This window comes from Neophocaena asiaeorientalis, unplaced genomic scaffold, assembly GCF_003031525.2.
Source record: "Neophocaena asiaeorientalis asiaeorientalis breed wild unplaced genomic scaffold, Neophocaena_asiaeorientalis_V1.1 scaffold110, whole genome shotgun sequence".
NCBI lineage: Eukaryota > Metazoa > Chordata > Mammalia > Artiodactyla > Phocoenidae > Neophocaena > Neophocaena asiaeorientalis.
In genome coordinates this window covers 8,492,196-8,504,698 of record NW_020175053.1, presented here as the reverse complement: position 1 = coordinate 8,504,698, position 12,503 = coordinate 8,492,196, and the positions used below count along the sequence as shown (strand labels likewise).

The 12,503-nt window shown below is 39.3% G+C and overlaps 1 protein-coding gene across 1 annotated transcript in view; it reads left to right on the top strand.

Annotated features, from left to right (window-relative positions):
• The window catches only part of LOC112412166 (sodium/glucose cotransporter 1-like), a 57,846-nt gene that overhangs the window by 40,470 nt on the left and 4,873 nt on the right, over positions 1-12,503 (top strand). The window contains 2 exon segments of the mRNA XM_024763685.1: positions 9,659-9,827; positions 12,176-12,391. Of these exon segments, the coding sequence (XP_024619453.1) occupies positions 9,659-9,827; positions 12,176-12,391 (385 nt within the window).

Below are 12,503 nucleotides of genomic sequence, written 5' to 3'. Positions count from 1 at the left end.
GGAAGCAACCTAAGTGTCCATGAACAGATGAATGGATGAAGAGTATGTGGCACATATATATACAATGGAATATTATTCAGCCATAAAAAGAAACAAAACTGAGTTATTTGTAGTGAGGTGGATGGACCTAGAGTCTGTCATACAGAGTGAAGTAAGTCAGACAGAAAGAAAAAAACAAATACCATATGCTAACACATATATATGGAATCTTTTCAAAAAATGGTTCTGATTAACCTAGCGGCAGGACAGGAATAAAGACGCAGACGTAGAGAATGAACTTGAGGACACGGGGTGAGGGAAGGGTGAGCTGGGACGAAGTGAGAGAGTAGCACTGACATATATACACTACCAAACGTAAATAGATAGCTAGTGGGAAGCAGCCGCATAGCACAGGGAGATCAGCCCGGTGCTTTGTGACCACCTAGAGGGGTGGGATAGGGAGTGTAGGAGGGAAGTGCGAGAGGGAGGGGATATGGGGACATATGTATACATATAGCTGATTCGCTTTGTTATACAGCAGAAACTAACACAACATTGTAAAGCAATTATACTCCAATAAAGATGTTAAAAAAAAAAAAGTAGACCCACAGGTGAAGTTAGCAGACAAGGACTTTGAAATAACCTTGATTAATAGGTACAAGAAAATAGAGGGAAAGGTTTATAAAATAGATGAAAAGAATTGGGAAATTTTCCAGAGAATTAGAATTTATAAAAATAAGAAGGTCTAGAATTGAAAAATAAATATCTGAAATTAAGAACTCAATGGATTTGTTAGCAACTGATTGGCTGTAGCAGAAGACACTGTTAGTGGCTTGGAAATGAATTAGTCAACAATATCCAAACTAAAGCACACAGGAGAAAAGGAAGATACACGTGGAACACAGAAGAATAATATATATATAATTGGAAATTATATATATATGTAACTGTAGAAGCAATTTGGAGAAGATAATGGCCAAGAATATTCCAAATATCTGGACAACTATCCAGAGATTCAAGAAATTCCACAAATCGCAGGCAGGATAAATACAAAGGAGACCATACCCAGGCCACATGATAGTGAAACTGCTGGAGACTGGAGATAGAGAAGATCTTTAGAGCAGCCAGAAGAAAGTAAATCACATCACCTTCAAAAGAGCAGCAGAGAGACTGATAGTAGAAGTTTCTACAGAAACTGTAAAAGCCAGGAGGCAGTGGAGTGACATCTTCAAGTGCTAGAAAAACTGCCTACCTGGAATTCAATACCCATCGAAATAGCCTCCAGAGTGGAGGTGAAACAAACAGGTTTTCAGATAAATGCAGGTTGAGAGAATTTATTACAAAAGAATTTCACAATAAGAAATACTAAAGCATGTTCTTTAGGCTGCAGGAAAATTATCCAGACGGAAGAATTGACCTTCAGAGAAGGATGAAGAGCACCAGAAAGGGTAAGTATGTGGGAAATAGAAGTGAGTGAGTGTTGACATAAATAAGAAAGACTGTCTATGGGATTAACAACATATGGAGGCAAAACATATGCCAGTAAAATCCCAGGGAGAATGAGAAGGGGCTAAATGGAGCTTAAGTATTCTCACGTTCTCTTGCTATTCGGGACGTGGTAAAAGTCAAAACTTGTACCAGACTGTGATATGTCAAGGATGCATGTAGTCTCTAGACTAAACAATATAAGAACAGTTCAAGAACGTTTAACAAGTTAATAAAAGTAAAATATGGGATAACTAATAAGTCAAAAGAATAAAAAGAACGTGAAAGGTAGGTTAACTGGAAAACAATAGGATAGCTCCTAAATATATCAGTAATTTCATGAAACAGAGATAGGTAGACTAAGTAGCTGAGTTAAAAGGTGAAGATTATCAGAGCTTTTTTTTTTTAACCAACTGTAATCTACGTAGAAGAGACACCTTCTTTCTTTTCCAGTTTTGTTGGGATAACATTGACATATAACATTGTCTCAGTTTCAGGTGTACAATAATGATTCAGTATATGTATATATTGTGAAATGATCACCACAAGTTTAGTTGATATCTGTCACCTCACATAATTATTTTTTTTTCTTGTGAAAAGAACTTTTAAGATTTACTCTCTTAAAAAAAAAAAAGATTTACTCTCTAAGCAACTTTCAAATATACAACATACAAATACACAATCCTGTGTTGTTAACTACAGTCACCATGCTGTACCTTATGTCCCCAGAACCTATTTATCTTATGACTGGAAGTTTGTACCTTTTGGCCACCTTCACCCATTCCCCCCACACCCATCCCCAGTCTGCTCTCTGTTTCTATGAATTCAGGGGATTTTTAGATTCTACATATAAATGAGACCATACAATACTTGTCTTTCTCTGTCAGACTTATTTCACTTAGTATAATGCCCTAAAGGTTGTCACAAAAGGGAGGATTTTTCTTTTTTGTGGCCGAACGATATTCCATTGTGTATATGTACCACATCTTCTTTATCCATTCATCTGTTAATGAACACTTTGGTTGTTTCTATGTCTTGGCTATTATAAATAGTGTAAAGGGTGTAGAGGTCTCTTCAAGATAGTGATCCTTGTTTCCTTTGGATATGTACCCAGAAGTGGAATTGCTGGATCATGTGGTAGTTCTGTTTTCAGTTTCTTGAGGGACCGTAACACCGTTTTCCACAGTGGTCACACCAGTGTACACTCCCACCAACAGTGCACAAGGGTTCCCTTTTCTCCACATCCTCACCAGCACTTGTTATCTTTTGTCTTTTTGATAATAGCCATTCTAACAGGTATGAAATGGTATCTCATTGTGATTTTGATTTGCATTTCCCTGATCAGTGATGTTGAGCACCTTTTCATGTACCTATTGGCCATTTGAATATCTTCTTTGGAAAAATGTCTATCAGGTCCTTTGTCCATTTTTTTAATTCTATTATTATTATTATGTTGTTGTTGTTATTAAAGTTGTCTGAGTTCCTTAGACAACTAAGGAACTATCAACCCTTTATCAGATGTGTGGTTTGCAAATATTTTCTCCCATTCTGTAGGTTGCCTTTTCATTTTGTTGATTGTTTCTTTGACTGTGTAGAAGCTTTCCAGTTTGATGTAGTCTCACTTGTTTATTTTTTTTTTTATAAATTTATTTATTAATTTTATTTAACTTTTTTTTTGGTTGCATTTTGTCTTCGCTTGCATGCGGGTTTTCTCTAGTTGCTGAGAGTGGGGGCTACTCTTTGTTGCGGTGTGTGGGCTTCTCACTGTGGTGGCTTCTCTTGTTTCAGAGCACAGGCTCTAGGCATGCGGGCTTTAGTAGTTGGGACTCATGGGCTCTAGAGCTCAGGCTCAGTAGTTGTGGTGCACGGGTTTAGTTGCTCCGCAGCATGTGGGATCTTCCCGGACCAGGGCTCAAACCCACGTGCCCTGCATTGGCAGGCGGATTCTTAACCACTGAGCCACCAGGGAAGCCCTCACTTGCTTATTTTTGTTTCTGTTGCTTGGGATTTTGGTGTCATATCCAAAAAAAAAATCATTACCAAGACCAATATCAAGGAGCTTATCCCCTATATTTTATTCTAGGAGTTTTATGGTTTCAGGTCTTATATTTAAATCTTTAATTCATTTTGAGTGGCGTTAAGATAGGGGTCTGGTTTCATCCTTTTGCATATGAACGTTCTATTTTCCCAGCACTATTTATTGAAAAGACTGTCTTTTCTTCATTGAGGTTTCTTGGCTCCCTTGTCAAATATTAGGTGACCATATATGTATGGCTTTATTTCTGGGCTTTAGATTCTGTTCCATTGGTTTATGTGTCTGTTTTTATGCCAGTACCATACTGTTTTGATTACTATAGCTTTGTAATATAGTTCAAAATCAGTATGTGTGATGCTTCCAGATTTGTTCTTCTTTCTCAGGGTTACTTTGGCTATTTAGGATCTTTTGTGGTTCCAGATGAATTTTAGGATTATTTTTTTTGAATTCTGTAAAAGATTCCTTTGGGAATTTGATAAGGGTTACATTGAATCTATAGATGGCTTTGGGTAGTGTGGACATTTTAACAATATTAATTCGTCTGATCCATAAACACAAGATATCTTTCTATTTATTTGTGTTTTCTTCAATTTATTTTATCAATGTTTTATAGTTTTCAATGTAGAGACCTTTTATCTCCTTGGTTAAATTTATCCTAAGTATTTTATTGTTTTTGATGCTATCATAAATGGGGTTGTTTTCTTTATTTTTTTCAGATAATTCATTGTTAGTATAAAGAAACAGTACTGATTTTTGTATGTTAGTTTTGTATCCTGAAACTTTATTGAAGAGCGACATCTTCTTTAAGATTGAGGAAGGCTTAAAGAAAACATGAGAAAATACATACCATGCAAATATGAACATAGATGCAGAAAATTTTAACAAAATATTAGCAAATCAGGTCCAGCAACATAGAATAATACACCATGACCATCTGGAGTTTATTCCAGGAATGCAAGTGTAGTTTTTTATTCAAAAATCAATGTACTTGACCACATTAACTGAAAACAGGAGAAAATTATATAGTCATCTTAATAGATAAAAATCATTCAAAATTTTAATACCTATTTTTTAATCTTAGCAAATTAGAGAATTTAAAAGATCTTCTTTATTCAGACTTTTAAACATACATATTCTTTAAAACCTATAGCATTTATCATACTTACTGTTTATATTTGAAAATCTTTTCCCCTGAGATTGGGAACTAGACACATGCATCCACTATAGCCACTTTTCTTCAGCATTGTACTGGAGGTGCTACTCTGCAAAAAGGTGAAAAAGGAAACAAATGTCATAAGGATAGAAAGGGAAGAAATTAAATTGTCATGAAAGACTTCGTAGACAAACCTAAAATTTTAAAGTGAATTTAACAAGACTGATAAAAGATCAAATACAAGAATTAATCATATTTTACACATTATACATATTACCATTTGTAGTGTCATTAAACCATATCAGATACCTAGGAATAAATCTCACAAAAGATATGAGAAAATTGCTGAAAATTACAAAGCATTGTCGAGAGAAATTAATGAGACCTAAGTATAGCAGGAATATACCATATCTGTGAATTAGAAGATTCAATAATGATATGTTTGTTCTCCCCATATTATTCTACATACTCAGAGTAATCCCAATCAAAATGCAGTAACTTTTTTGTATGCATGTAAAAATTGACAAACGAGTTCTAAAAGTAATATAGAAATGCGAAGAGCAGAGAATATCCAAGGCTATTCTTGAAGATGAACAAAGCTGGAGGATTTATGCTAACAGATACCAATATCTATTGTGAAGTGATACTAATTAGTGTGGTTTTATTGCAGGGGTAGACAAATTAATGGAACAGAATATCAAAAACAGCGCACAGGTATACAGTCATCTAATTCATGACAAAGATTACAGTACAGTGAAGTGGGGAAGGTGGTAAGGGGAGAAGGAACGGTACTGGGTAATTTGGCTATTCCTGATAAAAAGAATATTGACTAACTCCCTTTACACAAAAATCCATTTCAGATGGACTGTGTATCTGAATGCAAAAGGTGAAACAATAAAGCTTTTATTTTTTAAAAGTGGTCAGCATGACACCAGATTGCCAATCACATATCATGTGCATCAACAGTAGCTTTCTTAGCATGTCATTAATAAATTTTTGCATCATGTAGAATTGTGTTACGTATCAGAATGCAAATACCAACGTCTGATTTATAACTTTTGGCTCATATTCTGTAATCCCCACATCTGTCAGGATTTGTGCCATCATCTGTGCATCTTTTGGCATGCTCTTAGGAGAAGCCATATTGCCAGGCTCCATGATAACTGGTGATCAGACTCCTCGAGCTAAATCACCCAATTAAAGTATTCCACCTAGTGCGGTGTACCAGTGAGCACCAATTCCTGGTGTAACAGTGAGCAGAATATTCAGGAGCATCCTCACTGCCATGGCTCCAAGCACCTCCCCAAATTTTACCTTATCCTTTCAGTATCTGTAGGATCTCTAGTAATGGTAATATGTGGGCGTGGAGGGGGTTCTTTTTCTCTTGAGTGAACTTGCCTAGGCGTTTATCAATTTTAATAATTTTTCCAAAGAACTAACTTTGGGGCTTGTTGATTCCTCTGGTTTTTTTCCCCCATTGAATTCTATTTGTTTCCTTTTTTCTATTTACTTTGGATTTACTCATCTTTTCTTTTTTTTTTTTTTAGCTTCTTAAATTGGAAATTCATATCACTTGTTTAAAACCTGTCTTATTTTTTACAATTACCACTTAAAACTATAAATTTCCCTTTAAGCTCTGCTTTAGCTGCATCCCACAAATTTTGATATGTTGTGTCTTCATTTTTAATCAGTTCAAAATATTTCCTAATTTCCTTGTGATTTATTTCTGTGTTCATAGATTATTTAGAAGTGTGCTGTTGGATTTTCAAGTATTTAGTACTTTCCTATTTTATTGTTATTGATTTCTAATTTACTTCCACTGTGATCCAAAAACATACTCTATGAGATTTTAATCTTTTGAAATTTATTGATACTTTTGTATTCTTAATTTTTGTCTAGTTCCTCTGTTATATATATTATATATACTGTGTATATTATATACACAGAGGAGGTATTAAAAGCTTCATTTATGATTATGTAGTTGTCTGTTTCTGTCTTATAGTTCTTTCAGGTTTTTTTTTTTACCTCTTATATATTCAAGTTCTGGGATTAGGTGCCCTTATGCTTGTTATGGTTTCCTGAGGAATTAACTTTTTCATCATTATGAAATGTCCCTTTTTATCTCTGATAATACTTCTCGTCTTGAGATTTACTTCATTACTGTTATAGATCACACCAGCTTTCTTATGCTTAGGGTTTATAACATCTTTTACTTTCAACCTGTAAATATATTTTAAATGAGTCCCTTGTAGAGCATATATAGTTGTATCTTGATTCTTTTAATCTAATCTGACAACCTCTGTCTTTATAATTTGAGTTCACTTGCATTTAGTGTAATCATTAATATGGCTGGAAATAGTTTTTATATTTTAATTTCTTTTTGTTGTTCTAGGCATTATAATAGGCATTATTAACCTACCTTAGTGTACTTAAAATTAATATTGTATCATTTTATGTAAAATGTAAGTACCTTGCAACGCTATATGTCATTTTCCCCTTTCATCATTCATGTTATAGTTGTCATATATTTTACATCTACATCCATTATTAACCCCAGAATACAGTGATAGTGATATAATTTTTTGCCTTAAGCAGTCAACTGCCTTTCAAAGAAAATAAAATAAGAAAAAATATATATGTAGCATCTTATATTTTACTCTTTTGGTGCTCATCATTCCTTCTTTTAGGTGCAAGTTTACATCTGTGTTATTTCCCTTCACCCTGAAGAATTTCAGTATGTCTTGTAATGCAGGTCTGTTAGTAACAGACTCTCTCAGTTTTTGTTTATTGGAAAATGTTTTTCTTTCATCTTTATTTATTTTTAAAATTTTTATTTATTTAATTTATTTATTTTGGGATGTGTTGGGTCTTCATTGCTGCACGCAGGCTTTCTCTAGTTGCGGCGAGGTACACAGGCTTCTCACTGCGGTGGCTTCTCTTGTTGTGGAGCATGGGCCCTAGGTGCGCAGTCTTCAGTAGTTGTGGCACGCGAGCTCAGTAATTGTGGCTTGCAGGCTCTAGAGCACAGGCTCAGTAGTTGTGGCACGTGGGTTTAGTTGCTCCGCGGCATGTGAGATCTTCCTAGACCAGGGCTCGAACCCGTGTCACCTGCGTTGGCAGGCAGATTCTTAACCCCTACGCCACCAGGGAAGCCCTCATCTTTATTTTTGAAGGATACTTTTGCTGGATGTAGAATTCTGAGTTGACAGTATTTTTCTTTTACCACTTTAAAGTATGCTCTTCCATTCTCTTCTGTCCTCTTGTTTCTGATGAGAAGTCATCTATAATTCATAGTACTGCTCTCTGTATGTAATGTGTCTTTTTTCCTGGGCTTTCAAGATTTTCTCTTCATTTTTGGTTTTCAGCAGTTTTGTTATGGTGTGCTGACTGGGCTTTTCTGCACTTCTGAATCTGTAAATTAATGGTTTTCACCAAATATGGGAAATTGTTGACCATCTTTCTCTGCATATTTGTCTTCTGCATCCCTCATCTCTTTTTTTTGTGACTCTACTTACACACATATTTGCTCTTTTGATATTGTTCCACAGATCATTGAGGCTCTCTTTATTTAAAAAATTTTTCTCTGTGTTCTTCAGTTTAGAGTTCTATCAATCTCCCTTTAGGTTTATTGCCCCTTTCTCCTGCCATTTCCAATCTACTGTTAAAGCCAACCTGTGAATTTTTTGTTTCATATTTTGAACCAGAATTTCAGTTCTGGAATTTCTATTTGGTTCCTTTTTAAATTTTTTCTAGTATCCAGTTTCCTGTCATGATTTTGCATCTGTTCACTTATAACTATAATTTCCTTTGAGTCCTTTAACATAACTACAGTAGTTGCTTTGAAGTCCTTGTCTGCTAATTTTAATACCTGAGCCATCTTGGTGTCAGTTTCCATTGATTGCTTTTTTCTTGACTATGGGTTACATTTTCTTCTCCACATGCCTAGAAAATTTTATTATATATTGAACATTGTAGATAACACATTATAGAAATTCTGGATCATGTTCCTCTGAAGAATATTGGTTTTTGTTCAAGCATGCAGGTAAATTACTAGTTGATCCCCTTAAAGTTGTGGAGGCCTGGTTTTTATACTTTGTTAGGGTGACTCTGTTTCAGTTTTGCTCTAGTCTTATAGCAAGTTCTTAGTCCTGGGAAATAGTCTCTGCTTCTAAGGCATGGACATTCAGGGGTTTTCAGTGAAAAGCCTGAGGTGGTTACCTGGCCCCTCTAACTTGATGAGATTCAAACTCCAATTTCTGTCTCCCCTGCTATAAGCAGGCAATGAAATCTTTGCTTAGCTTTTTCTGCCTTCCAGAAGTTGCTTGTTGGTGGACTATCTGGCAATTCTTCCCCACATGCACAACCGAGGGTTTAAAGGGAGTTTACACAAATCTTTAAAATCAGGTGCCATACTAATCCATCTGAAATCTTTAGAAATGTGTTACCCCTGAAGAAATTAATATTTTCCAGGTATTATTTTTTTTTTCTTTTTTTTTTTTATCGTGGTGTGCGGGCCTCTCACTGTCATGGCCTCTCCCGTTGCGGAGCATAGGCTCCAGACGCGCAGGCTCAGTAGTTGTGGCTCACGGGCCTAGCCACTCTGTGGCATGTGGGATGTTCCCAGACCGGGGCACGAACCCGTGTCCCCTGCATTGGCAGGTGGATTCTTAACCACTGCGCCACCAGGGAAGCCCCAGGTATTATATATTTTAAGCACCACCATCCCAACACAGTCTCCAAATGTGATGAAAATCTACCCATGATCCAGTAACAGGCAAATGGACCCTCAGTTTTATTTGTCCAGAAGTTGAAGGGTTTTTGCCTGCAGCCCTATGGTCCTATTAATGTTTAGGGGTATGGCTATCTCCTCTGCCACACTTTTGAATGGGCACTTGAATTTAACCTAAGGAATAATTAAAACTAGCTAATAGTTTACAGTTTGTAGATATTTTATTGGCAGGTAAAAAACTCATAAAACTGCCGTTGACTTTTGGTTTAACTTACAGGTTTTTTGTTATAATCTTACTTGCTGTCTCCATTGCACGGGTCCCTGCTATACAAATGGCACACAGGGAACAACTATTTGAATACATGCAAGCAGTTTTAAGTTACCTGATGCCGCCCATTGCTGCCATCTTCCTGCTTGCCATATTTTGCAAGAGAATCACTGAGCAGGTAGGTGGGAGTTGGCATGGCCATGGCATGGCAGTGTGACGGCTTGCCTTCACATCATACCTATCTTTGCAAAAGTTGCTCTGAGAGGGTCTCTTGTGCTTCAGGGGTTGACACCGTTGCATCATTTGCTTTCTGAGAGATGATTTACTCCTGGGCAGCTTTGGTCCGAGCTCCCTCATGCTTGCAGGGGAAAGGCAAGCTCTGATTTGTTTTCTACCCTTTGCAATGTAATCCACTTTCAACGGTGCCATAGATGGTGCAAAACGTGTGGGATCCTCCTGCATGCTCATCTAGCCACAGGAAGATATTCTTCTGTTCCCTCTGTTCATGGATGTTTCCTGCTCAGAGGTTTCAAACTCACAGGGGGATGTTCAGTCATGAGCTCCTACCGCCTTCCCTGCATGAAGACCATCTCCTCCAGCCACACTTAAAACTAAATAAAGATCCCAATTAATGGTTTGATCATTTCATCAGTAAGACTGAAAGCACAGTTTGCCAGAATATTTTCATTCATTATTTGAGTCACATCTTGACCTGTTTCTCCTAACAGCACTGAGCAGCTGGGCCTTGCATGAGTTCCCGAGCATGGTGCCTCTGTGACCTGGCTCCTGCCTGCCTCTCAGCCCTGGCCCTCTCCATACACAGTCCCTAGGCCCCAGCTACTGCTAACCACTTGCAGTGCTGATTGCCTGTCTCATGCCTTTTCTGGCCCCTCTTCATTCCTGTGGACTCTTTGCTTTGCCATGAATATCTTTGTCCACCTCCATCTGACTGGTGCTTTCTGCAGGCCCATGTCAGGTGTTCAATCCTCCAGACAAATCTGCGAGTGCTTCTTGCTCTGCCTAGCTCACCAGGACTCAATTGAGCACCGAGAATGGGGTGGGGGGCTGCTGGGCTCTGGAGATGCTCTTCTCTGTGCTCTCTTGGGAAGGGCAGGGGCAGAGGAGCAGGCAGTCAGGAGAACCTGCCTCCTACCGGCGATGGTCACCACCCTTGCCGTACTGGGGCCTATCACCAAGTGAAACTGGGGATCTTGTCAGTGGCTCTCCAGCTACCCCCGGTCCAAGGTTACAGCATATTGTGGCTACCTTCCTTGACCTAGAGAACTTCTCCAGGCCTTCTCTCCCACCCTCATCTGGCTTCTGCTGCCCATCTGTTTCTAGATCTTCCCTTTTCTGCACGCCTCCTTCAATAAATGGGTCCTGTGGACCACACCTGGCCTTTGGTTTCAGCTCTTTCTCCAAAATGCTTCCCACATACTGTATCCTCTACCTCCTCCAACATTCAGCCACACCTGAGACAGGCTCCAGATGCAGCTCTAGGACCAAGATGAAGTCCTCACTCTTAAAGAGTGGACTGTCCAGTTGGAGGAGACGGATGATACCCAATGAGCAGATAAGATTTCTGAGAGGGTGTAGTGCTGTTTAAAAGTCAAAAAGGATCATGGAGGTTAGCAGGGTAGGTGCTGGGGGCAGGGGCAGCACAAGGACATTAGCCAAGGTAGTGGGAGAAGATTTCTCCTAAGAAAGTGACCTCGAACCTGAATCCTGGAGGATGAGCCAGAAACACCAAGATCTAGATAGAGAACCAAGCAGAAAGAAGGGCAAGTACAAAGGCCTGGCTGAGAGCACAGTGGGCAGGCCTGACATGCAGGAAGAGGTCATGCTTAGTGGCTAGAGTAGACTGACCAGGGGAGAGGGCGGGGCCAGGTGAGGTCAGCTCGAGCAGATGAGACTTGCTTCTGAGGGCAGCCATGAGAAGCCACGGTGGTCTTCAGCAGAGTCAGGGCACTCCCTAATCCATGCTTTGAAGAGATCACTCTGGCTTCTTGGACAGCGGGTGAGCAGGAGACCAGGTATGGATTCCACTTGTGTGAGAGAAGGTGGTAGATCGGGATTGAGGTGGTCACTGTGGAGACGATGGGACAATTTGCTGATGGATTGGTGGTAGGGCAGAATGGAAGGAAAGGGGCCAGGGATGTCTCCTGTGGTTTCTGCCTGAGCTGCCAGGGCGATGGAGGTGCCCCTACAGCAACAGGCAAGACTGAGGTCTCTTTGGACACATTATGTTTGAGATGTGTCTTCACCGTCTAACTTAAAACTGTCTCCAGTATTTCCTAAGTTCTCTGATTGACCTAAGAGAGTGTCCATGCGTCTTCGGTCTGTGTTCAGCCCAAGAAGGTGTCATCTCCTCGCAGTGCTAAGACTGTGCTTCTGCAAGGCATGTGAAGCCCTTGTTATGCTGAGTTTAGCTGACCAGTTTAGACTGGTCAGGAGGCGAGGCTGAGGATGGCTTGTCTCATTCCCCGTCTTCCTCCCAGGCGACTCTCGGGGCTCCTTCTTTGGCAGGGTGCCTTCTGGAGGCTGACTGGTGGACTTCTGATTGGCTTCTGCCGCATGGTGTCCAAGTTTGCCTACGGGGCCTGGAGCTGCTCGACAAACAGCAGGTGCCCTCGGATCATCTGCGGCGTGCACTACCTCTACTTTGCCGTCATCCTCTTCACCATCAGTCTTTTCACCGTCCTGGGGATCTCCTTGTTCACAGACCCGATTCCAGATAAACATGTGAGTGCTGCCATGAGGATGCTCAGGGGTCCACCGCAGTCCCAGTGTCCCTGTGAACCACAAGTTGGCTCTGCCAGCTTTGGAGAAAAATGGCTGAATTTCTGCATTCTTT